The sequence below is a fragment of the Carassius carassius genome, chromosome 18, assembly GCF_963082965.1.
Source record: "Carassius carassius chromosome 18, fCarCar2.1, whole genome shotgun sequence".
Classification (NCBI taxonomy): Eukaryota; Metazoa; Chordata; class Actinopteri; order Cypriniformes; family Cyprinidae; genus Carassius; species Carassius carassius.
In genome coordinates, this window is record NC_081772.1 from 28002972 (window position 1) to 28030791 (window position 27820).

General features: G+C 37.0%; 1 protein-coding gene across 3 annotated transcripts in view; it reads left to right on the forward strand.

Annotated features, from left to right (window-relative positions):
* Window positions 1-27820, forward strand: part of LOC132092770 (unconventional myosin-VI-like) — a 56666-nt gene that overhangs the window by 21084 nt on the left and 7762 nt on the right. For all 3 annotated transcript variants that reach the window (XM_059499155.1, XM_059499156.1, XM_059499157.1), the window contains exons 2-24: window positions 4178-4301; window positions 8557-8626; window positions 8736-8809; window positions 11784-11913; window positions 12085-12190; window positions 12522-12577; window positions 12668-12765; window positions 12880-13044; window positions 17435-17515; window positions 20062-20242; window positions 20320-20464; window positions 20554-20711; window positions 20868-20959; window positions 21098-21170; window positions 21286-21413; window positions 21497-21592; window positions 22911-23081; window positions 25380-25418; window positions 25527-25620; window positions 26605-26735; window positions 26857-26934; window positions 27289-27418; window positions 27512-27602. In XM_059499155.1, coding sequence (XP_059355138.1) covers window positions 4178-4301; window positions 8557-8626; window positions 8736-8809; window positions 11784-11913; window positions 12085-12190; window positions 12522-12577; window positions 12668-12765; window positions 12880-13044; window positions 17435-17515; window positions 20062-20242; window positions 20320-20464; window positions 20554-20711; window positions 20868-20959; window positions 21098-21170; window positions 21286-21413; window positions 21497-21592; window positions 22911-23081; window positions 25380-25418; window positions 25527-25620; window positions 26605-26735; window positions 26857-26934; window positions 27289-27418; window positions 27512-27602 — 2511 coding nt within the window. The remainder of the gene's footprint in view (window positions 1-4177; window positions 4302-8556; window positions 8627-8735; window positions 8810-11783; window positions 11914-12084; window positions 12191-12521; window positions 12578-12667; window positions 12766-12879; window positions 13045-17434; window positions 17516-20061; window positions 20243-20319; window positions 20465-20553; window positions 20712-20867; window positions 20960-21097; window positions 21171-21285; window positions 21414-21496; window positions 21593-22910; window positions 23082-25379; window positions 25419-25526; window positions 25621-26604; window positions 26736-26856; window positions 26935-27288; window positions 27419-27511; window positions 27603-27820) is intronic.

Below are 27820 nucleotides of genomic sequence, written 5' to 3' on the forward strand. Positions count from 1 at the left end.
CAGATGTACGTAGTAAAACACTATATGAATGCCTAATTTATTCAGTTAGAGCAGCAGCGGTGCAAACAACATAAAAGCATGCTTTGGTATAACATAACCAGCCTGAAGAATGTCTGAAAGTTTAACTGTCTCTTCATAAATGACGATCAAATTGGTGTTAACAGAGACGGAACCGCCCACACAAGCACCTGCCAAACACAGCGACAGACACGCGGCTACGTTTGTAACAACATTTTCACCGGAGGAAGAGATAAACACTTAGAAACGCCCATATAGCTAGCATGATGCCTTCTATTTCTAGATGACAAAGACACAGTTTACCAGTACTACGACACTATGACAAAGGTTACCGGTACTTATCTGAACTAAAGTCACAATCACTGCCACTAGATATAAAGAAAACGTTGATTTTTCATTCGGTGCTATTCAATGACAGTAAAAAATATATGTGTGGTTATTGTGCACTGCTGCTCGTAGACTAGCTCCAGTGCTCATTGCTGCGATGCTAAATGATAGCAACTCACCAGGACACTTCACCAACTCTCCACTCATTCTCCTCGGACCATGCATTTAATTGGCTTTGATGGCCATCAGTTCTTGGCAATTCCTCATTTGCCCTCTCACGTCTGGCAGGTTTGAAATTATACGGCTGCGGGCCATCATACATGTTGGCTCTTGCCATCTCTTCCTCATCCCAGTCAGTCGCCATAGTTCTACTAGGCTGAGGCTACATTTCCTCCACTTCTCCCCAACGTGACATCATCACCGCATCGTGTAAAAAAAAAAAGGTTAATACCAAAAACGTAAAAAACTGGTCTTTAAGACCATTTTTGAGACATTTTACAAATGATATACATATCTTGAGTGATTTATGTAACCATTAATCGACAGTGGTGATTAACCTGCAAGATGGGCTTTAAAATTATGAACTATTATGACTCCAAAAAAAAAAAGGTTGCATCGGTCCAATGCAGAACTGATGCAAAAATGCATAGGGTGACAAGATGTTTTTAAAATGTGTTCAGATGCATTCAGAGGTGGAGGCTTGGAGACTTGCACCACAGTCACTCCATTGTTGTATCGGCTGTACTTTGGCTTGTTGTCCTGCAGACAGATTTGTGTTCATTCTGGAGTCTGGGTTATGTGATCTGGATAAAGCACCTCTCTGTGTGTTGCTCCATTTATCTTTCCCTCAGTAGTCGTTAGTCTTTCTAATGAAACCTACCTCAATATGTCTAGCTCCTAAGTTATTGAATTTCATTAAAAAAAATGTACAATTACACAATACACAGTGGACTATATGTGATTGTTGTAAAGTTTGTGGCCATACTAATGATAATTTTCATTCTACAGGAAATGAAATAAATTTGCTGAGAAACACCCCTTTGAGATTTGAAATTAGTGGTGCTAGGTTTTGCCGTTGTATTCGCCATATGAATTTTAAAGTGAATGGTTATAAGCTTTGTTTGGAAAATTACCAGACATTCAGTTTTGCTGAGTTACTGTGAGACGTCAGCAGACAAACATGACCATAAACCAGGATAAATTGTAATTAATATTATTAATTAATATAAATGATAATTTTGTATTATATAATTTTACATCAGTTACCGAAAGCTCTGATTATTTTTTATTTTAATTAATTAATTAATTTTATTTTAATTAATTAATTATTATTATTTTTTTTTTAATGAGGCAGTCAATTGTATGACTACAAACACTACAAAATTGTTGAATGTAATTGTTATATTTGCAAAAAATAAAAATAAAATAATAATATATATATAAATATATATATTAGGGGTGCACGTTAAATATCGGCCAATAATTAATGCACATCTGGTCAGTAAAGTGAAAGTGACGTGACATTCAGCCAAGTATGGTGACCCATACTCAGAATTCGTGCTCTGCATTTAACCCATCCGACGTGCACACACACAGAGCAGTGAAAACACACACACACACCCGGAGCAGTGGGCAGCCATTTATGCTGCGGCGCCCGGGGAGCAGTTGGGGGGTTCGATATATATATATATTAGTGGTGGGACGTTATCAGCATTAACGTTAGACTCTTATCGGGCGATTAAAAAAAATATCGCCGTTAATCTATTCTCAAAGTTGGGTTGGGAGTTGGGTCTATACTAAGCAAGATGACTTTCACCTTGATATTTTATATAACCGACTGGCTGAGGCCAACCTAAAAAGATGCTCAGGATAGTTGACGGGCCACTGCTGCTCATCGTCACGAAAGCTTATCTTTTTCACGTCTTTTTAAGCCTTACCGCTTGTCGATTTAAACATTAAAGCATCCAAACACAAGACGCGGAAAAACTGAACAGAGCTGGTTACTCGGGCTTTGTGTTCGGTGTGCACGAGAGAGAGAGACACTGAACCGAGCTCTCTTCTGCGAAGTTTTCCTCGAAGTCCCTCCTGCACCTGAACGAACAAATACAAATCGCAATTTGAACAAACAAAAAGATGTTAAAGAGCCCATTTCAGTACTCGCGGTGTTCAGGTGTTCAGGGCTCACCCAGAGAGAGGCGTCTCAAAACACTTGAACATCGAATTTGCTTATTTTTGCTCTTGTGCCGACAAATACATACAAAATATGTACAAATATCCACCTTGGAAATTATGCTCGAAAAAACTGTCAGTTATTTCTTAAGTGAAAGTAAACAGTTGAGGAAAAAAATGGGATGTGTTTTATATTGGATGCGTTCATCGTCTCTTAAAGTGACCGCGCCTAATTTAGCTACTGTCTGCTGTAATGTTAATCCAAGAAAATGAAAGAAAATCACTCACTGCTCTTGACTGAATTACTTTGTAGTTTTAACAGTCAAACCAAAAATTATTCAGACACCAGATATAATTTTTGATATGCAAACAGAAAGATTTTGGAAACAGGAGATGAGCCCCTTTTCTAATGCACCACCTAGCTTGATAAACCCCTTTTCAAAGATTTACTGTTTGTCAATTTTATTTGGGTAACACACATATTCTGAATGCCTTCGGCAGAATTCGAATGAGCCATTTTAATCTAGATTAATCTAGATTAATTTCAAGATCACAGTGAGATTAATCTAGATTAAAAAAATTAATCTATGCTCACCGATAATATATATATGTGTGTGTGTGTGTGTGTGTTATAATTTCACCACAAAAATTTACGTTTCAATGTGTAAGTGTATATATACTATTTTTTCTGATATGTGACCCTGGAGCACAAAAACAGTCTTAAGTCTCTGGGGTATATTTGTAGCAATAGCCAAAAATACAATACCATATTTTTCCGATTATAAGTCGCACCTGAGTATAAGTCGCACCAGTCCAAAAATATGTAATGACGAGGAAAAAAACATATATAAGTCGCACTGGACCATAAGTTGCATTTATTTAGAACCAAGAGGAAACATTACAGCCGCGAGAGGGCGCTCTATGTGTTCAGTGTAGGCTACAGGAGCACTGAGCAACATAGAGCGCCCTCTGGCGGCTGTAATGTTTTCTCTTGGTTCACTTCTCTTGGTTCATGTCAAATTAATTTTGATAAATAAGTCGCACCTGACTATTAAGTCGCAGGACCAGCCAAACTATGAAAAAAAGTGTGACTTATAGTCCGGAAAATACGGTATATGGTTCAAACTGATAGATTTTTCTTTTATGCCAGAAATCATTAGGATATTATTTAAAGATCATGTTCCATGAAGATATTTTGTAAATTTCCTACTGTAAATATATCAAAACTTAGTTTTTGATTAGTAATATGCATTAATAAGAACTTCATTTGGACTACTTTAAAGGCGATTTTCTAAGTATTTAGATTTTTTCGCACCCTCAGATTACAGATTTTCAAATAGTTGTATCTCGGCCAAATATTGTCTGATCCTAATAAACCATACATCAATGGAAAGCTTATTTATTCAGATTTCAGATGATAAATCTCAAAATTTACACTTAAGACTGGTTTTGTGTGGTCCAGGGTGAGATATATTCTCATTAAACATTGATATTTCTAACTATTTCTAGCAATAAAAAAATACATCAAGCATATGAGCACATCTCCATATCCATCAATGTTTCAAGCTGACATTTCAGTGATTGACAGTACTGTAGAGCCCAGTCATCCTTTGTTCTTCATCTATTGGCATTTCAATCATTCTCCTATATGTTTCTTCCTCAGCGGTGAAATGGATGATGGAAAGCCGGTGTGGGCGCACCACCCTACGGATGGGTTCCAGCTGGGCAGAATCATTGACATCAGTGCCGATAGTCTGACCATCGAGCCTCTCAAACAGAGAGGGAAGGTGAGGAGGAGCTTCTGCAAATATAGACACATATAAGGCTGGAAGATTATAAGTTACACAAGTTACACAATCTGTTTTTATAAATTTTTTGCAGTTAATATGTGTCAGAATGCCATTCATAATGCAATGGACAAGGGTCTCTACATGAATGTCCTTCTATGCTCAGTTTTCTTTTATAGGACAGGTACTGTTACGGCAGATCAACAATTTGATCTTGTTGAGCAAGTTTAAGTTGGTTAAACTGTCATCATGTTTATAGCCAGTGTAATAACGCATCTGGTTTAAGTTATTGTTCACCCAAATATGGGGTTAAAAAAATGTAATCGTTTACTCACCCTAGTTTCATCCCAAAAAATGTAAGGTTTTTCTTCTGCTGATCACAAAAGAAGATAATTTCTGTATTTTTGAATGCTGGTATCTGTTTGTAACTCCCATCGAATGTACAAAAAACAAAAAAAACAAACACTGAGACATTTCTTGAAATGTCTTCTGATATGTTCCACAGAAGAAAGTAAGTCAGAGTTTTTGAACAACATGAGTAAATAAAGACCGGATTACATTTTTTTTTTTCTTTTTTTGGTGAACAATCCCTTTTAAACTACTAAAAGTAATTCTGTTGCACTGTTATTACTGCATTAATGCAAAAAAAAAATGTTTTAGCTGATCATTTTGACCCTCATTGTTTTTTTTTTTTTGATGGCCTTACAAGCTGTAAAATCATTATTCTGACATCAGAGGGTTTAAAACTGTAGGAGAGGGTTTGTTGAAAGATATTCATGAAACAGTGAATGGTAGTCATATAAAAATGTTTATTCCTTAGTTTTAATCTAGTGCAGTTTATCTCCACTGGTTTTGTTTCATATTTCAGTGGGAAAAAAATCACAGTGAGTTATGAAGATATGACAATTGGTTTCACCTCCTTCAATGGATAATAAAGAATATACTGTGTTGATGTTTCTAAAATTAAAGGCACGATATGTATGATTTTCGTAACAAAATATCCAAAAACCACTTGCACAGAATTTCATGCAGTTGTGCACTTACGTTATCCCAAGAGTTCCCAAATATTTGTAAATCCAGAGAAATTTTTTAATAATGGCACACCCTGTTTAGACGTAATATCCGCACTATCGGTTTCCGCTTTTAAAAACTATGGCAACACACGAGGACAAAAATGCTGCTGTGTAGTACTAAATCCATTACGGCTGTTGCAAATAAAATGAAAATGAAATTAAAAGTAATGATTCTTCTTACGTGTTTTTACAGTGTTGCGATTATAATCACATACGAGTCTGTTGAGTTTATGAACACAGCGGCCAATCAGAGGTGTTCAGATGAGTCATTGCTGAAACGCCAGGCATTTGTTGTTCAGTGCGCATGCTCACTGACTGAATTCTGCTCTCTTGTGAATTCTCTCATCATAAACAACAAAGTGCAGATGTATATATGATGTAAGTAGGAAATTCATTCATCAAACAGAGTAAAGACTACTTTACTGATTATAAGGGTTGTTTTTTGAGAGTGCTTAAATTCGTGTTAGACTGAAGTCACAATGTTCCTTGACATTGTAAATGTTCTTTGCTCGCTTTATCTGTATAATTTATTCGCTGTTTGGATAACTTTGGAAGATACAGGTAATTTTTTTTTTTTACATTCTGTGAACATGATTCGGACGTTTCTTAATGGTGAAACGACATCTCCCATCATTCCACTCTCCTTCATAGCATCATCAAGCTTCACCTTTGTAATTTGTTTTGAAAATTCGACCTCTAGCGGTGAAAAGTTACATATTGTGCCTTTAAAAAAGCTTTTGACACAATTGATTATGGCTGATTAATGATTCAACTGGAGAGATATGGTATAAGAGGAAAAGATTTATCTTGGTTAAAAAGTTACCTTGATGACAGATATCAATTTGTACAAATAAATTATTTACTAATTACTAATTAAATCAGATCTAATGAAAATCACTTGTGGTGTTCCACAAGGCCTGGTGCTAGGCCCCAAATCGTTTGTACTGTATGTAAATTATATACATTATATTTTTTTATTTGTTGACTGTGAGGACCTAAAAAAATGTATTTGTTGAACTGAACAATTGAACAAACAACCAGTCAGATAGTAATGATTAAACGTTTGTTTGATTTATGTTTCATGAACCTTAAAGAGATACCCCAACCCAAAATAGAAATTTTGTCATTAATCACTTACGTCCATGTCGTTCCAAACCTGTAAATGCTTAGTTCATCTTCGGAACACAATATCAGATATTTTGGATGAAAACCTGGAGGCTTGTGACTGTCCCATAGACTTCAAAAAAGGTAAGATACAGTCAAAGTCGAGAATAAAACAAAAATAACAACTTTATTAAACAAGTCGTCTCCTCTGTCTCTCCCCACATCATCATAGTGCCGTTTTGAAAAACACCTGCGTACGCTCTTCTGTGTCAGCCACGCCACAAGGATGCACAGAAGAGCGTATGCAGTTTGCATTCAGCAGGTGTAAGGAGAGACAGAGGAGACGACTTGTTGAATAAATTTGTTGTTTTTGTTTTATTCTCGTACAAACAATATTCTCGTTGCTTCATAAAGTTACGGTTGAACCACTGATGGCCTATTCTGATGCTTGGCAGATTATGGGACAGTCACAAGCCTCCTGGTTTTCATCCAAAATATGTTAAATGGGTTTTTCGAAGACGAACAAAGCTTTAACAGGTTTGGAACGAAATGGGGGTGATTAATGACAAAATTTTCATTTTGGGTTGGAGTATCCCTTTAAGTACACAAAACTTAATTTCAAGATGGTCATTGTTAAAAGTAATGGGGAAGAGTGTAGACAAACATGACCTATACTTCAGACTGGAAATACTGATTGTCAAGGAACACCAATGGAAATCTTAATTAAAAACTGCATTCCCACGTTACAGTTCGGATGATTTAATAGCTTTTAGTGCTTTGCTTTAAGAACAAGGAACTGCTAATATGATCTAATAATGAAAGTAGTCACATTACATGTCCTGCTCTGTTTCTGTCAAAAACATGTTTTGCACTTCACAGATTCTTTGCAAAATGATTTAAACTCTTCGGATGAATGCTTCTGTTTTCAGAGCCACTGCAAACACATCCTGTTGCCCATATGGAGTCTGGCCTTCTCTGGAGCTTGACAAAGATTACAGTAGCAATAACTATGTGTGTGTGTGTGTGTGTGTCAACTACAAGAGAGAGTGTTGTGTGCAGCATTACATCTAGCTCATGTGATTTATGTGCATTGTGATGTCGCTGAGATGTAAAAGCACAATGAGCTGTCTGTTCACACGCTACAAATGTCTGTGTGTGTGTGTGTGTGTGTGTGTGTATGGAGTACACTACTGTCTGATATTAGAACAGAAGCATGGAATAAATAGTGCAGGAGTTGCATTTAATTTCACTCTTGCATTTGATGTGTTTGCTGTGGGAAGCATCAATACTGCTATTGAGCAATCCAATCTCTAATCCCACGTATCAATGGGTCAGTTCACCCCAAAAATTACAAATTTTACTCACCCTCATGTTGTTCCTAACCCCGTAAGGCTTTTTTGGTATTTTTAATGAAACCTGAGAGATTTCTGTCTCTATGTTGACAGGCCATGCAACCAAAACTTTGATTCATCAAAAAGTGCATAAAGAGGACATAAACGCTAACTAAATGAATCAAGCAGTTTAATCAAATTCTTCTGAAGAGACAAATTTGCTTTATATGATGAGCATATTTAATTCAGGCATTTATTTACATATAAACATTGATCAACACACATGCGTAAAGGGCATGAAATTAAGACGGTCATGTCTTTAACATTGGGGATCCTGTTTTTTTGTGGGGCCTATAATGATGTTAGCATGTGTCTTTAATCAAAAATGGAGAAATTTAACAACAACAAAAAATTAGTAGTTTGGAGTACTGCATATTTGTGTCATTTAACACTGCTGTCATAAAACAGTTGTCAAATATTACCACTCAGTTAAGCTACTTGCATCTTTCACTGTTAAAACTGAAGCAGTGCACTTTCAGTGGAGCGACAAGTCGCTCATGTTTTATTACAAATCTTCATTTGTGTTTTGAAGATGATCAAGAGTTTGAGAAGACATGAGGATGAATAAATGATGACAGAATTTGAATTTGTTGGTGAAGTCTCCCTTAAAGCTTAAGCACGTAACTAACACCAGTTATCATGCTTTTAGTGTTATGTGTGGTTAACATTAAAGTCATTGTGTTTCAGAACTTTCAAGCTTCTGTCAATCAAGTCTTCCCTGCTGAAGATGATGTCAACAAACATGTGGAGGACAACTGTAAGTGTTATTGTGTTTGAGTGTTCATGTCAGTTATGAGTTTTATATAATGAAATGACAGCACTGACTAATGATTTCATGTGTGTGTGTGTGTGTGTGTGTGTTGCAGGCTCATTGATGTACTTGAATGAAGCCACGCTACTAAATAATGTCCGTGTGCGCTACAGTAAAGATAAGATTTATGTGAGTATATTCTCTGTCGCTCTGTTGTGATGAAGGCACTCTTAAACCCAAAGCCATGTCTCAAACCCAAGGAGTATTTCGCTTCTTCACAGAGATGGTGCATGTGTGAGAAGTCTGCTGATGTCTGTGCTCTGCCTGATTTTTCAGTTTTTCATATGGATTTGTACATAAACAGCAGTGCATGTGCAAGTAATTGATCATTCACATGGGAGAGTTCACTTTGTAGTGCACATACTCCTTCTAGACTTGTGGTCAATAGAGTGTACTTTGAAAATGTGTTATAAGAAGCAGAATGCAGAAAACTAAAAACCCAGTCCAAAGCATGCCCAGGTCTTTGTTGTCACCAGAAGACCACTTCAGCTTTGCTTTATAGTGAAATAAATAATTGTATTAAAAATGGTACATTTACCTAAATGGGCAGATGTATGCAATGTTATTTATTTGTTTATTTATTTATTTTACATTGTTTATTAAAAAGTACACTACTGTTCATAAAAGTTTTGGTAACACTTTACAATAAGGTTCCATTTGTTAACTATATTTAATGCATTAACTAACAAAGAGCAATGCATTTTTTACAGTATTTATTAATCTTGCAATAATGCAACAGTTCATTGCTCGTCCTTGTTAGCTCAGGTCTATTAAATAACATATACTTATCAACATTCACTAAGATTAATAAATGCTAGAAGTATTTTTCATTGTTAGTTTGTTGTGAACAAATGGAACCTTATTGTAAAGTGTTAACAGTATTTATTTATTTTTTTCTTATGCTATTTGATATAGGGATAAATCAAATAGATCACAAGTCACAAATACACTGTAAAAAAATGATTCAATTAATTTACTCAATACAATTTTCAAATTTTACATCCAATACTAATAATTAAAGTTAACACATTAGAATTAATTAGAAATAATTAAATTAAATGCTTACAAGCAACCATTCAAAATGAGTAGAATAACATGAAAAAATTAACTCAAATTTACACAAAAATATTGATTTAATTGAAAACAAACAAACAAAATACTATGCTAAAGAATACTGTTATACATGCCAGGCCAGTGGTTGGCGATCATGACCTGCGAAAACATTAAATGCATGCACTGAATTATAACAGCTAGACATGCTAAAAGAAAAGATGTTCAGGTGGTGTTGGTTATGAAATTACATAATCATAGTTTGACCTGAATGTCTGAACTCATTTAGAGCCTGTTCTCTGAGTTAAAATAGCATTCATTATAGCAGCCCCTGTCATTCAATGATAGTAGAAGACCTGAAATTTTCAGTAAAATCCTGAGTTTAAAAATTCTGATTAAGAAAAAAATTGAAGCAGGGAAGGGAGCCTTCTTTTAGGCTCACAGTGACATCATGAACCAGTGTATGAATCTCAAGAATGGTGACAAACAGCATATTCAGATAAACAGATGAACTGTAAGCATCACAAAACAAGCTACTAAAAAATTAAAATAAAATAAAATAGTAAAAATAAATATAAGATAATTCAGCTCATAATTTAATCATGCCGCAAAGCATAATGGGAGCCATAAATGAGTTTTGATTGGTGGCACCCAGAATGCAGTGCAACATGCTTTTTGATGGTCACCATTGTTGAGGTTCTCAAGCTGATTCTTGATGTCTGTGTGCCTAAATGCAAGATTTTTCTTTCAAAATGTTTTGATTTAGATTATTCTCCTTCAGTAATTCTGTTTGTTAACATCAGGTGTCTTCAATAACTCTGTTTTGGGGGCTTGAAAACATAAGCTTTTGATCACGATGCCTGTATCATCTCCATGTAATCAACAAAAACATGAATTTGTGAATTACATTTTTGCGCTGTGTTTCTTAGTCGCCAACTACTGGCCTGGTATGCATAACATAGTTTTCATTAGCATAGTGTTTTGTTTTTCTTTCTCAAAGAAATGTTTTTGTTGTTGTTTTGTTTAAACTTTACTTATTTTTTGTGCTATTTGACTCATTTTGAATGGTTAATTTCTAAGCATCTCATTTGATTAATTCGAATGAATTCTTATGTGTTAAATTTAATTAATAATATGCTTGTAATCGGTTGCCACAATTTAATTAAGTAAATATAGTGTATTATTTTTAACAGTGTACACCAACTACACACACATTTCCTTTCATGTATGCCTATGAAAGACGATCGAACCAATCAGAGTAGGTATAGAGCGGGTTGACATGTGAAACCCCATCTCTATCTGCAGGCTGCAGCCGGGTGCTTCTCGTTTTGTCCAACAAAACCAATATTTTATATACATTTTACTTATTTTTTTCATGTTATTTTGCTCATTTTAAATGATTGCTTGTATGTATCTTATTTGATTAATTCTAATTAATTCTAATGTGTTAAATTGAATTAATAATATTGCTTGTAATCTGTTGACATAATTTTATTGAGTTAATATAGAGTATCACTTTTAAAAAAAACTTTTTTTTACATTGTAACAAAAAAAATTTTCTAATAAATGATGTACTTTTAAACAGTCTGTGCATCAAAGAATCCTAAAAAAAAAAAAAAAATTCCACCAAAAATACTAAGCAGTACAACTGTTTTCACAGCTTGATAATAATAATCAGAAATGTTTCTCGAGTAGCAAATTAGACGGATTTCTGAAGATCACGCGACACTGAAGACTGGAGTAATGATGCGGAAAATACAGCTGCACATCACAGAAATAAAATATATTCAAATACAAAATGGTAAAAATAATAATATTGTGAAATGTTATTGCAAGATTTTTGATCAAATTAATGCAGATTTTGTGAGCATAAGAGATTTCCTTCAAAAACATAAAAAAATTATTTTCATGCGCTCAGTGCCTTCTCTTATATGATGAAATATTTTTAGTTAAAATGGCAAGATGATGCAGCAGTCCTGGAATCAAAATGAAGACGAAAGCCTTATTAAATAAATGGAAGTAAAAAAAAAAATCATGTTACTTTGTGTTGCAGACATTTGTTGCCAACATCCTGATTGCTGTCAATCCATATTTTGAGATCCCCAAGCTGTATTCTCCTGAGACCATTAAACAGTACCAGGGCCGATCGCTGGGCACGCTGCCTCCTCACGTCTATGCAATTGGTAAGCAAGGCTGTGAGGACCGGCATGGGCCATGTTATCTGTGGCTGGGCCTACGTATATAAGCTAAATTGAATGCAGAGAGAGTGAAATGAAGGCTTCTCATTGATGTAATAAAAAAATATATACCATTAGCTTGTGTAAATGTTAATATTCTTTATTTGTTGTTTTCAGCGGATAAAGCTTATCGTGACATGAAGGTGCTGAAGATGAGTCAGTCCATCATTGTGTCGGGAGAGTCAGGAGCTGGGAAAACCGAAAACACCAAGTTTGTTCTCAGGTATAGAAAGGTCTCATTTCTAGAAACATATAGGCCTGGTTTCATAGACAGGATTAGGCCATAGTTCAATTAGGACATTTAAGTAATTTTTATAAACATGCCTTAGAAAAAAACATTACTGGTGTGCATCTTGAGACAAAACAAAGGCACTGATATATTTTAAGATCAATCAGTACAAGTTTCTTTCATTTGAAACAACTCAGACTTGCATTTTAGTCTAGGACTAGGCTTAAGCCTTGTCTGTGAAACCGGGGGATAGAGTATCATTCATAAAAAAGTGAATAATTGATTCTTTATTTGATATGTGATAGGATATGTTTTCCTCTCACAGGTACTTAACTACATCTTATGGTACAGGTCAAGACATTGATGAAAGAATAGTTGAAGGTACGTTTGAAGGCCTTAACTGTACTAATTTACATTTTTGCCCCACTATGCCGTAATCAATGCAAGTATTTTTTTGTCATTGGATTCCAGCAAACCCACTGCTCGAGGCGTTTGGCAATGCCAAAACTGTCCGAAACAACAACAGCAGCCGCTTTGGGAAGTTTGTGGAGATTCACTTTAATGAAAAGGTGTATGATACAAACAGAAAACTGCAGTGCTTTTTAAATGCAGTGATGCAGATGTGTGATTTTGTACATAAACACACATGTATTTTAATGCAATGCTGATTTGTTTTTTTCCAGAATGCAGTAGTAGGTGGTTTCGTGTCCCATTACCTGCTGGAGAAGTCCCGTATCTGCACGCAGGGCCAGGAGGAGAGGAACTATCACATCTTCTACAGGCTGTGTGCTGGAGCTCCTGAAGACATCAAAGAGAAGTTCCACCTCAGCTCTCCAGACTGCTTCAGGGTTTGTGAATCACATCAGTCTGACAAACACTCTGACACTACACTTTCACTTCTGTAGAATAACAGGGCTCCAGACTGCGACCAAATGGACTCATTATTTTGAGCGATCAAACTGGCGCAACCACCGCATTGTTCAGCTCATAAGCTCTGCCATTTCTGTGCATTTGAGAAACATCAAACAGCAAACGAAACGAAAGTGAAACTAAACCGTGCTACGTTTCAGCTGTGCAGCGCGGTCAGTTTATCAGCTCGGACCGCGACACAAGCAAACTTGTCTGAGCTCAGAACAGCTTTTCTGGGGAGCCAAAGGTGATTTTGTGACACTGTTACTGCACAGATGCAACAGTGCTGTGGGATCCAGTGAGAAGCATCTGAAGCCGCCGCACTATGATAAGGTTACTGTGAGATCTAATGAGAATCATTCAAACTCTGCACAGAAATCTCTGCAACCGCGCTGACATATGTTAGGAAACCAGAAGCGGTAATGCTAGCTGTAACCATGGTGTTGCGATAGAAATAGTCGAATGCATTATATCATTCATTTCGGGGTTCGTAAAACCTTTTGAGGGAGAAATTCAAGCACTTTTCAATGACTTTCAAGCAATTCACACAACCATTTCCAGCACTTTAAAGCTCTAAGATGGGATGAAGAAAATATACTTTGTGGTAAACAAACACTTATGTAAAAAAAATACATCAAATCACAGTTATAACAAGTAGACAGCTGCAGAGGAGCACTTATTGGCTTATTAGTCATTCATTTCTACTTTTTCTCTATATTTAGAAATTATAAAATCACTTTTATAAAATATCAAATCATCAAGAAATCAGATTTTGTCATAATTTTACACTTTTAGTGTATGAAGTAAGAAAGGTCAGTTCCATATGCTAGATGAATAATGGTACATTTAATAAGAGGGATTACACATTTTCTGTATTTAAAAAGTAGATTTTGCACTGGTTACTGGTGTTAATAAAAGTTAATTTTGTATGCATCTTAAAGGGTTAGTTCCGCCAAAAATGAAAATTATGTAATTAATGACTCACCCTCATGTTGTTCCAAACCAGTTAGACCTCCGTTTATCTTCAGAACACAGTTTAAGATATTTTAAATTTAGTCAGAGAACTCTTAGTCCCTCCATTGAAACTGTGTGTACGGTATACTGTCCATGTCCAGAAAGTTAAGAAAAACATCATCAAAGTAGTCCATGTGACATCAGAGGGTCAGTTAGAATTTGTTGAAGCATCAAAAATACATTTTGGTCCAAAAATAGCAAAAACTACGACTTTATTCAGCATTGTCTTCTCTTCCGTGTCTGTTGTGAGAGAGTTCAAAACAAAGCACTTTGTCATATCCGGTTCGCGAACGAATCTCTCGATGTAACCGGATCTTTTTGAACCAGTTCACCAAATCGAACTGAATCGTTTAAAACGGTTCACGTCTCCAATACGCATTAATCCACTAATGACTTAAGCTGTTAACTTTTTTAATGTGGCTGACACTCCCTCTGAGTTCAAACAAACCAATATCCCGGAGTAATTCATGTACTCAAACAGTACACTGACTAAACTGCTGTGAAGAGAGAACTGAAGATAAACACTGAGCCGAGCCAGATAACGAACGAAAGATTGACTCGTTCACGAGTCAAGAACCTTTTCTGTCAGACGTGTCCGATTCGAGAACCGAGGAGCTGATGATACTGCGCATGTGTGATTCAGCGTGAAGCAGACCGACAAACTGAACTTATTCTTTTGGTGATTGATTCTGAACTGATTCTGTGCTAATGTTATGACCGCGGGTAAACCGAAGGCTTGAATCAAGGGCAATCATCATCAATGACGTCATTACGTCGAGCGCAAAAGAACCGGTGAACCATTTTCTTCAACCGGTTTATTGAATTGAACTGTCCAACAGACCCGGTTTGCGAAGAACTGAACTTCCCATCACTACTAGTGATCTGAAAACCGATGCAAACGGTTCTTGACTCGAGAAGGCCTTCGGTTTACCCGCACTCATAACATTAGCACAGAATCAGTTCAGAATCAATCACCAAAAGAATCAGTTCAGTTCAGACGCTCTGTGTGTCGGTCTGCTTCACGCTGAATCACACATGCGCAGTATCATCAGCTCCTCGGTTCTCGAATCGGACACGTCTGACAGAAACGGTTCTTGACCACTGATCTATAATATAAGTTATATATATAGATCAGTGTTCTTGACTCGTGAACGAGTCAATCTTTCGTTTGTTATCTGGCTCGGCTCGGTGTTCATCTTCAGTTCTCTCTTCACAGCAGTTTAGTCAGTGTACTGTTTGAGTACATGAATTACTCCGGGATATTGGTTTGTTTGAACTCAGAGGGAGTGTCAGTCACATTAAAAAAGTTAACAGCTTAAGTCATTTGTGGATTAATGCGTATTGGAGACGTGAACCGTTTTAAACGATTCAGTTCGATTTGGTGAACTGGTTCAAGAAGATCCGGTTACATCGAGAGATTCGTTCGCGAACCGGATATCACTAAACTTCAGTGTTTTGAACTCTCTCACAACAGACACGGAAGAGAAGACAATGCTGAATTAATTCGTAGTTTTTGCTATTTTTGGACCAAAATGTTTTTTCGATGCTTCAAAATATTCTAACTGACCGTCTGATCTCACATGGACTACTTTGATGATGTTTTTCTTACCTTTCTGGACATGGACAGTATACCGTACACTGGGGGTCTAACAGTACTCAAAAATCATGGTTTGGTACGTACCTCAGTTTTAAAGTCACGGTCTGGTTCATTTTCGATACAGTAAGGGAAAGAAATGGAAACATTAAACTGCAGGTTGTTCATTACTATAAACTTTTTTTAACAATTTGTTTACACTTTTTTTTAAATACTTTTTAATAATATATATATATATATATATATATATAAAATAAAAAAAGAATAAGAAATAAAATACTGCTGCAAAGTTCTCCACTAAATAAAATACTCTCAGTCTCAAACCAATATCATATAATAAAATATAATGAAAAATATAAATAAATAACTATGATTACAGTGCAGCATTACCAATCCCAGCTTGTAGGCCTGCTCATATTAAAAAAAAATATATAACGTTTCCAAAGTGTAAAGTGCAGCATCAACAGTTTCAGTTTTTAGACCTGCTCAGATTTCGTTATTGCGTTGGACCGATCAGAATTAAGAGCAAAGGTCTGTTTAAATGCCGACGGGAACTGCGTTTGAATTACAATAGTTTTTTTCCTTGTTGTAATGATGTTCACACTCGGGTGATGCCTTTTCAAAACCTTAGGCCGGTGACACACTGGCATATTGCACCTGTCAAACATAGTCTATTCAATACTGTTGACGGTGTCCTTTATCAGTAGGCTTTATATTTATGCTCAACATGAAGTATAGATATTGTTGTCGTGAAGACAAGATCTTGGTCTTTCGGCGGTCTCCCTTTATGTCACCTACAAAAGGAGCAGCGCGCCAGCGCCGCGTCAGGCACGATTCTGGTGTGTAAATACACAGAAAATGCGAAGCAGCCGTCACGCAACTGACACGCAGCAGAAACATCACACTCACGCCACGCAGCCAGTGTGTCGCCGGCCTTAGAATCAGCTGCAGGGCCGGATTTGCGCTGAATGCGGAGACTTCCGACAATTAATATGTTCGTTTGGAAACACGAAAATGTACCTATGTTCCGCATAAAAAATATTGCATTCGGTCATTCGGTACACACGTGCACCGTACCGAAAGCCCTGTACCGAAACGGTCCAGTACGAATACACGTATCGTTACACCCCTACCATACACACAGTTTCAATGGAGGGACTGAGAGCTCTCGGACTAAATCTCAAATATCTTAAACTGTGTTCCGAAGATGAACGGAGGTCTCACGGGTTTGGAACAACATGAGGGCGAGTTATTAATTACATAATTTTCATTTTTAAGTGAACTAACCCTTTAATGCTTTACTGTCAAATCTGTATAAACAATAAACAAAAGAAAAATAAACAAGAAATTAACATGAAATAGTATTAGTAACTGCACTTATTAATGCAAAACAATAGTAATTTTATGATGAAATGATCTTTATTTTGAATACTCCCACACACCACCCCCAGCGCTACCAAATCTGCTCCTGGCGCGCCATCTGTAGGACTTAGTGGCGCTGGTGCCACTGCTTTCAGATCTTAGTCTGGAGCCCTGAATAGCCAGTGAGGGATTTCACAGTGTCTATAAAGACATTAACAAGCAGTTATTTTGACCCGTTACAATTCAGGTTGATCATGCAAATGATGAAAATGTGTAATTATGACTTGACTGTCCGCCAGGTGTTCTTGCAAAGAACATGTTTCTAATCATTTCTTGTATATGCTTTCTGTTCAATCCAGTATCTGAGTCGAGGATGCAAAAGGTACTTTTCTAACAAGGATTCAGACAAGCTGATACCTCAAAACCGCAAGAGTCCAGAGGTAATACATTTATTTTTAACAGTTTAAAACAGCTCCACAGGTTCTTTGCAGAGGACTCAGTTACCCTCCCTTTTACACACTCTAATAAAAAACTCAAATGTTTCTTTTCACGTTTGTTTGGACGGGGAAGAATTGATTATGAAGATCTGGAAAGCAAGACACTACATGCAAAAACAGTATTTTATCATGCACTGGTCAATTTAGCAATATTTCAGAGGGATTTGTTCATTTTATTTCTACAAATGTGGTGATTTTTAATTTATTTTTATTTTTTTTGATGGTATTTTCTGTTTAATGGAGAGGTAAAAAGAGAGAACAAAATCCCCTGTAAAAATCTCTCATACAGTATGTAGACTAAAAGAAACAAATTTGCACCTATTTAATAATATAATGCCTCATTTGCATTTAAACAACATTTCAGAAAACTGGTAATACAAAAATGTTTGCAATCCTTAATGCAATCAATCAGCTGGGAAAATATGGTTAAATATCTGTTCTGTAATTTTTTTACACTGTTCACCTGCCTTCAGTAAAACGTAAAAATGGAAAATAATTTTAGATTTATTGGTTCAGCATGATAAGCCTCGACGCTGATTCGTCCACACTTGTGTTTGGTTTCTCATTTATGGCTTGACATTAATTCCCAGATACAAGGCCTTTTGTTAATGATCGCTATGAATCAAATTGTGAATAACTGATGCATGATTATGTTCATACTAATCGAATCACTGCACTAATCATTTGTAACATCATTGTCTGTGGTTGTGTGTCTGTTTGTGTGTGTCTGATACATCCAAGGATGAGAAGGTGAATATGTGAGCAGTCAGAAGGGCTTTGCTTCTTTCTCTCCTTTTGTGATATAAATACATGACCTGGGTCCAATGTGTTTCTTACTGTACAATGATATGTCATGGTTTGGTATACTATTTCTATATATATATATATGTATTATATGGATTTGTGTATTGCATGGAAAGTTTAATTTAATTTATTTTTTTATTTTTTTTTTAATTTAATTTAATTGATCTCTTATTGCTTTTTTTGGCCTGTAGTTAACAAACCTAAAGGAATAATTTTAATTAAAAAAAATAATTATTATTTCTCTTAAAAACTTAATCCAATTTTGTAACATTTTTTGCCATTTCCATGTATCACTTAAAAGCTTTAAGAATATGTTTGACCCAGATCTTTAAAAAAAAAACTTTCAATTCTTGGGAGCGTAATTGCTGCTTTTTAGCTTGGTTTTTCTGAAGGTAATGGGATATTCTTCTCTTAATATTCCTTTTTATGGTTTGCCACAAAATAGTAGTAGTAATATTACAGCAGGGTGCAAGTCTAGTGCACTTTTAAAATCCCCCACATTGAGGTTAAAGATATTAATGGTGTACTGTGACACTCTTGCTATACTTGCAGTTTTTGTGTCCATTAGCATTATCCGCTCCTCTCAGAAGACACATTTCTCTTTAGCTGCTCCAAAATATGCCCATCAGGCTTCTCCAAATCCAAAATGCTAGCAACTTGGCTGAGGCTCATCAGACATCTGGGTGATGCACCATCTGTCATTTAAAAATATCCACACAGTTACATCAGACTCCTGATTGTCATGAGGGGTTGGGAAGTTTGTGAAAGTCATGAAAGTAGTAATAATCCCTGGCTGTCACTGAATGTATCAGACCTGAGCTCACAATTCACTCTGTAAGACAAAAGCCACAACCAGACTGCAGTTAACGTTGAGAAATGAACCGTGAGGAATCATTCCAGCACACCACTGCTGCACATGGATAATTCGAGAAATGATATCTGGTTTATACAGCATCTTGGTGTTCAGATATGTGGAAGACACCAGGGTCAAGAACAGCATCTACACTTCAGTCTGTGACTGGCTACATAAAGTTCACATGGGAAAATGTTGAGGACAACAAGTGCCTTTTTGCCCTTTACAATATAAGAGGGTGGAGTATCAGACATCAACGACTGTAGAAAACCTACATGCACCTGACAGTTTCCTTTATTCTCAGATGGATATCTATGACCTGAAATTTGACACTGAAAGTGCGGTCACGGGTCTAAAATTCCTGGTGGATTTTGTTTGTGCATTTTTGCAGAACAATAATGAATGTGACCGCATGCAACTATAAGGCCTCAAAGCATAAGAAAGCAGGAAACTAATGTACTTTAGGCGGTCTGCAGTTACATTAGAGAGACTGGACAGCTGCTTCTCAGTTGACAAGGGCAATGACAGTCATGGGTTTCATGATGTAGCGTTGTGGATGCATTTGAGTGATTGTGTGCACTGATGAAGCTGTTTGATACACTGCTTAGTCAAAGTGATGTGGCTGTTTCAGTTAAGTCTGAGATATAGCCATGCATTTTCCCCACACAAGCATTTTCAGTCATGCTCTGAAATCTGTTGTAACAGGAACGTGAGGAGCAATTCCCTATTAATGCCAGTGGTTCTGAAATATAATGTTCAAGAGATACGGTAGTGTTCTGCTGCGCATGTGCATATGAACTGTCCTGAGTCTAACTTGAGCGTTGCTCCTCAGCATCTGAAGGCAGGTCCTCTGAAAGACCCTCTGCTGGACGATCACGCCGACTTTAACAGAATGTGTGTGGCCATGAAGAAGATCGGTCTGGATGACACCGAGAAGTTCAACATGTTCAGGGTGGTGGCTGGGGTTCTGCACCTCGGAAACATTGATTTCGAAGAGGCTGGAAACACCTCAGGTAGAGTTATTAAAAACACAGTTTTCTGGTGCTATATACAGTACCACATCTTGATGAAAATAGTTTGTGTATTTCAGGTGGCTGTGTCTTGAAGAAGACATGCGGTCAGTCGTTAGAGTTCTGTGCGGAGCTGCTGGGTCTGGATGAGGAGGATCTGAGGGTCAGTCTGACCACCAGAGTCATGCAGACCGCTGCAGGGGGCGCTAAAGGAACAGCCATCCAGTAAGAGCTGCTCACACCTTCTCGTGAACACTTGAGCGGAGATGCTGGAGTCTGGTGGATAACCATGCACACCTTGTTGTCTTCTGTAGGGTTCCTCTGAAGGTGGAGCAGGCCAACAGTGCTCGTGATGCTCTGGCTAAAGCCATCTACAGCCGTCTCTTCGATCACGTGGTCACCAGGATCAACCAGTGCTTCCCCTTTGACTCGTCCGCTCACTTTATCGGTGTGCTGGACATCGCTGGCTTTGGTACAAGAACGTCATTGCTCATGAATACTTAGTTCAACACTGTTTTGAGTCACCTGAGCCATTAATGTCTCATTCAGATTCCTTGCAGCCTAGTTCTGTCATCTGTCAGCAGGGGCCTTTAGCTTACCAACCATCCCTTACTCCTGTCTTCCTCAGAGTATTTTGAGCACAACAGTTTTGAGCAGTTCTGCATCAACTACTGTAATGAGAAACTCCAGCAGTTCTTCAATGAGCGCATTCTCAAAGAGGTGAGTGATGCAGCTGACGGCTCACGCCAGCAGAGAGTTGCTTGATGCTGCATTGATAATAAAACATGTCATTATTAGGCTGATGTAAGACATGAACTGGACTGATGTTTTGTCTGTTGTCTTGTGTGTGGTCAACAGGAGCAGGAACTGTATCAGAGAGAAGGTCTTGGAGTGAACGAGGTCCATTACGTTGATAATCAGGACTGTATAGGTCTGTTACAAAAACGATATCTGCACTCTTCTGCCTTTTAATACACCAGAAACTTCTGGCAGCCTAAATGTGCTTGAAGATTGTATGGATCTGCCTTTGTATCATTTTTGTTCAGACTTGGTGGAGGCGAAGTTAGTTGGCGTCTTGGATATCTTGGATGAAGAGAACCGGCTACCTCAACCCAGCGACCAGCACTTCACTGACACCGTCCACAGCAAACACAAGGACCATTTCCGCCTGACTGTGAGTCGCGCTTTACTCTACATCTCCTTCCGGTGGGTCCCTCTGGTTTAGTGGCTGTATTTTTCAAATCTTTCGTCCCACAGGTTCCCAGGAAGTCCAAGCTGACAGTGCACAGGAACGTCAGAGACGATGAGGGCTTCATCATCAGACACTTTGCTGGAGCAGTATGCTATGAAACGGTACACACACACACACACACACACATTGGTCTATCCATATAGAGAGAAAGCAAAAAAAATTCAGATCTTCCATATTTGTTTTGCCAACTTCTTGATTAATTTAACATGGGCATCAGTACTTCTGCTTTATTCGAAAAATAACACCAATCTCCCTCACCATGCAAGGATTTATCACCTTTCCCTAAATATTTGCTAATTCCTCAGTTAAATTAGCTTGGTAAATTGATATAAATAACAATTAATATTCTGTTGATTCCTTCAATTTAGTCTTTATGTTTTAATACTTAACTGCTGTTAAAATGTATAAAAATCATAGACTGTATAAAAACATGGACGTAGTGTCCGTGACGTCACCCGTAGACTCCTGAAGTGTGTTTTTGAAGCCTAAAGTGTGCGAAGCGAGCCGTCGCCATCTTGGCAGCGCATCACCGCGTGACTCTCCCAGACAATCAAAAATGGGCAAAAAGGCGGGAGCTAGTTGCTGTAGCCACACCCACCTAGCACGACGGCAGTGTCAGCAGCGGCAGTCCACCTGTCACTCAAGTGGCTACGCCCTTAATTATGCAGAACTTTAAGTCTTAATATAATTTAAACGGATGAGTTATGAAAAAAATTCACCCCCTCACAGTTGTCATGAAGGGCAAAATTAGCTATTTAGACCAAAATAATTTTTTGAACCAGGCTGTAAACATGTTTTTTCCTGCTGTAAAGTTGGGCATTTTAACATGGGGAGTCTATGGGACTGACTCCCTTTTGCAGCCAACCTCAAGCGGCCAGTCGATGAATTGCAGTTTTAGTCACTTCCTTATTGGCCTCACGAGAGAGAGCGAGAGGTTGGCGCTCGATAAAAATCCAATAAAAATGGGTACATGAAACACAACAAATCCACTGCTGAAAATAATGAAACTAAATAAAACTAAACTGAGATGTAAGAAAAAGCTATAATAACCCTTTCCATAATGAAACAGGTGATTAAAAACAAGAATGAAAAACAAACTGTTTGTTAATATTTCAAGAAGACAATGTCAGCAAGATTGAGGTTTTTAAGTGCGCATAGGGACAAATGTTGGTAGATTTTGGATCCGACACAAGGGGTTTTTACAGTTCAGAGACAATAATCTCAACAAGGCAAACCATGTTTTACAAGAATTATATTTTATGCACTCTCCAGAAATCCAGAAATTTACTGTAATGAACAAATTCTTGTGTGTTAATTTATTCAAGGTTTTGTAATGGCTGTAAGTGCCGCATTTTAAACTAAAGCTTAAATTCAATTCCAGAAAAAGTGATTTAGACCATTTTCCCCTTTCTTTTTCAGACTCAGTTTGTGGAGAAGAATAACGATGCTCTTCACATGTCCTTGGCGAGTCTGGTGAGCGAGTCGAAGGATAAATTCATTGGAGAGCTCTTCGAGAACTCCAACCACTCCAAAGACACCAAGCAGAAGGCCGGCAAACTGAACTTCATCAGCGTAGGCAACAAATTCAAGGTCAGTCTCAAAATCACTTACTCTGACCGTTATTTGAGGGGAAAATGAGCAAGGTTCCTGCAGTTTCTTACAAAGTCTTTAAAGTATATGTTAAATGGTACAACAAAGGTCTTGATTCCCATTTAAGAAGAGGAAAAACAGGGATTGCTTAATGAGAATATTAAACTTTAGAAGAGTGTTATGTAAATAAATTCATGGGAGCACTGCTCATTCAAGTCTATTGTGCATTCACACAGTTTCAGAGCCGTTCACAATCAATGATTATCTACTGCTGTGAATAATTGGTTACTGTTGATGAATTATGACAATATTTACTTTATGGTGTTTGTATTGTAATATGTTGTTCATGGAAGTGTGCATATTTTATTTTGATTACAAATTAAACTAATTTAATTCACCAGAAACTCTTCTGTCTGGGCCGTCCCGTGAAGGAAAGACTAAGAACATTATTCCACACGTTCAGTACAGTGAATCTTTTAGGAACTTTCTTTAAAAACCTATAATAATGTATCATCAGAAATCCATTTTGATAGGCCTGTAAATCATATGTATTTATATATTAGTACTAGTGCTGTCATTTTGTCAATTTGTGCATTAATGCATGCAATTATTCATTTTTTCAGATTAACACGCTAATAATGCACGAAGGCAGCCGGTATCATTTCATATCAAAGCTCAGAAGAAACTATGAGCATGCAGTGTCATAGTTATGTCATCAGTTGAGTTATGAAGTTACCAAAAAAGCGATTAAAGCTGCCTTAAAACTTTGCATGTATGTAAGTATTTGTCAGATTCAACACACCTGATTAAACATCAAAGAACTAAAGACAAAACAGGAAATCAGTAGCTTTAATGATTAATGATCTATATTTCATTTAGAATTTAGTGTTTGATAACTTTATTCTATTTCCGTATATTTCCTACTGGCTGAAGGGCACAGGTAGCTAAATTAGAATGGGTTTTTGTGAAGTTTGGTTTAAGGTCACCTAAATTAGAAGGGTTTTTTTTTTTTTTTGTCTAATAAATGTTAAAATTGATAGCTCTCTCAGTTCTACTGTAATGTTGAATGGCTATAGTCAAAGGTTCAATATTACGAGAAAACAACTATTTCCTAGAGACATCATCAGTGAAACTAACCTTCAGTCATAAAAAAGATGCCATTAAACTTATTTAAATATAAACTATATTTTAAAATGTTAATGTTAGGTTGGATTAATTGCGATTAACCCATTTTTTGCCAAAATTCTTCTGAATGGTTTCATGCATATAATCATGTTAAGAGTGTCCTATGTGAACATGTTCTGCAGTTATTTTCCCCAGGTTTGAGTTTTTTTCTTGATAATGTGTGGCAGCTATGTTGTATTCACCCCTTCAATGTCAGATTTAATCCGGAGGAGAGCATCTAACTCAAAATAACTGCTTTCAACAGATCAATCTTTATTCATAAATTTATTATGCATTAAAGTCGAAGAACATTCAATGTTTGGTTACCAACATTCTGCAAAATATCTTCTTTTGTGTTCAACAGAAGAAAGAATCTCATAGGTGCGCTTGAGGGTAACTAAATGATGACACAATTTCTGTTTTTGGGTCGACTGTACCTTACATAAGCAGTTTTCGCATAAGTAGCCTACAAGCAGTCCTGCAGTGAAGGGACAAGTAGACGTATACATTTACATAAACATATTTGCATGCTATATTTGTGATGTAAATGTGTAAAATATCACATATTATGAATTTTTTTTTTAGGCCCATAGTATTCAGTGGCTGACTGTAGTAGGTGCTTTCATATAATAATGTAAATATAAACTCATTACTTGTCTGAATTTCAACATTATAATGCAATCAAGCTACTAGTCATAAAATGTATTTTGGTCCTTGACCAATTAGAATGAAACGTATCCAAACTGGATAAAGGGGCCTCAATAATTTGCCCCTTACAAGACATAATGTCATAAAATGGAGAAAAAGTTGTTCTACATCAATGAATCCCATGTGTTAGCTCTGTATCTTTCCATTCTTCCTTTTGTGAGACTGACTGAGGTTAGTTAACAGCTGCTGTCACCCCTCAAGGCTTTAGCAGACGCAGAAGAGGGACAGTGGAGCTGTGGACAGTAGATGTCAGTTAAAGTTATGTTTCAGGTGGGATATTATGAAAGCAGAAGTAAAAATGAGTAACATGAACACTACATTTCTTTGGGAAGATTTGCCTTCGCCATGCTTCCTGGAAGTAAGGGTCTTCAAGTCTTACATTTCATACCTCGAAGTTGTTGAATTTTTGGTATTTTTCTCTCTCAGACACAGCTGAATATTCTTCTGGAAAAGCTGCACAGTACTGTGAGTCGTCAAGCCCAAGTTTGATTTTGGTTCAGTTTTAGCTACATGTTTCCACATACATTCGCTGAAACGGGTGTTTTTGTGATTTTTGCTGCACGTGTGTTTCAGGGTTCAAGTTTTGTCCGCTGTGTGAAGCCCAATCTGAAGATGGTCAGTCATCAGTTTGAGGGCGCTCAGATTCTGTCTCAGCTACAGTGCTCAGGTTAACACACACACACACACACACACACAGTGCCTGCACACATATCACATCACACAGACATCACTGCATCGTTTCCTGCAGGATTTTAATTTGCACTTTCAAAGTGTCCTGAGACCTGACTTGTGTAAATCCACCTACAACTATTTCAGTAGCTGTTTATTATGAGTGCAGCTTTCATGACTTCATGATAGTTAATAGACAACAATTTTAATGTGATATTTATCATGTTATGGAGAGGGAGGGAAGCTCAAGCCCATTATTTATCCCTATGAAGCCTGCTGGATCATATTTGTTGTTGTACACAATCTTCTACGTGGCTTTTGTCATATGATCATAACTTGTTCTTTTAGTATAATTGTAAAAAGCCCTTCACATCGTGGCTTACATGAAATCTGTACTGGTTTTCATACTGAAGTAAACATAAGGGGGAAAATGAACACTTTAAACACAACTTAGGTTTACTTAATTACCCATGCATATTTTTTTTTTATTCTGTTCAAATTTTGAAGAATGTTTATTTAATAATCTGTCATCTTTTTGCATTGCATTGCATTATATGTTTTACCCCCCATAATAATAAAACTGCAGCACTTTGATCATAAAAATAAGCATTTAAATATCATCTTACTGAGAGATAATATTGAGAGACAACCTTTATTGATATGCATTGATATGTATGTTACTGTAGTCATCAGAGACTGTTATAAAGATTGCATTCATTCACATTACATGCTGTGTGAATTTGATCTTACTTTTTGTCCACATTAGCAATATCAGCATGTTTTTGCTTAGTTTGGGCCTTTGAATAATATTGAGGTATTTTGCATAAATTTCGATTTCAAAAAATGATATATTTAACAATCTAATTGACATCCCAGGACGACTGCTACATGTGGAAAGCTCTCTTGTCTTCAGGGTTAAGTGTATTCATGTTCTCATTGGCCGGTGTACTGTTGTATGTTCTGTGTGTGTGTGTGTGTTCAGGGATGGTGTCAGTGCTGGATCTGATGCAGGGCGGCTTCCCCTCTCGAGCGCCGTTCCACGAGCTCTACAACTTGTACAAGCAGTACATGCCTGCCAAACTGACACGGCTCGACCCCAGACTCTTCTGCAAGGTGTGTGTGTGTGTGTGTGTGTGTGTAAGTACATGTGCAGGACGATTCTGTGTGCTACTGCTGTCCCTCTATAATATTATTTAGGTATTAATAGTATTTTTCTTTGTTTTTTGCTCAACAGGCTTTGTTCAAAGCTCTCGGCCTGAATGAAAATGATTATAAATTTGGTTTGACAAAAGTTTTTTTCAGACCTGGAAAGGTGATGTATATACCTTATATGAATTGTTATTATTATTTATTTTTTGTCTCATGATGATAAATGTGCAAGTCATATTTTACCCCAAAATCAAATATTTGGATAAAGAAAGAAAAGTCTAATAACATGGTTTACAGTACAAGTCTTAATGATCTTTATATCATCACAACTTTTGTTCTGCCAAATGTGTTTTGTTTTTTGTTTTGGGATGAGATATGACTCATTAATTCAGATTGAATTCATCCTGGAAATCTTTATCTGTGTATGCTGTTTCTGATTGTAGAGTAGGAATGGTAGATGACTGTATTGTTGTTGACGTGTGATCATAAGTTCATTGACTAGTCTGATGTTGCTCAGTTTGCGGAGTTCGATCAGATCATGAAGTCAGATCCAGATCATCTGGCTGAACTGGTGAAGCGTGTCAATAAATGGCTGATCTGCAGCCGCTGGAAGAAGGTGCAGTGGTGTGCCCTGTCCGTCATTAAACGTACGTCACCAACTGATTGTTGCTCTTTAACTAGAGAACTTTATAAACACACACAAGTCCACAGTGTTTAATGTTGATTTGATGCTCTGTCAGTGAAAAACAAGATGCTGTACCGAGCCAAAGCGTGCATCCAGATGCAGAAGACTGTTCGCATGTGGCTGTGCAGGAGGAAGCACAAACCCCGGTGGGCGGCACTTCCTCTCCTCTCCAGTGTTTGTTAGTGATGGGAAATAGTGGCATTCGTGATGTGTTTACAGTAATACATGTACTATAAGTCTAGCAGATCAAACTGTTTTCAACACTGATCATCGACAAATCATCAGCAAATCAGAATGATTTCTGAAGGATCATGTGACACTGAAGACTGGAGTGAATTCAGCATTTCCGTCACATTTTAAAATA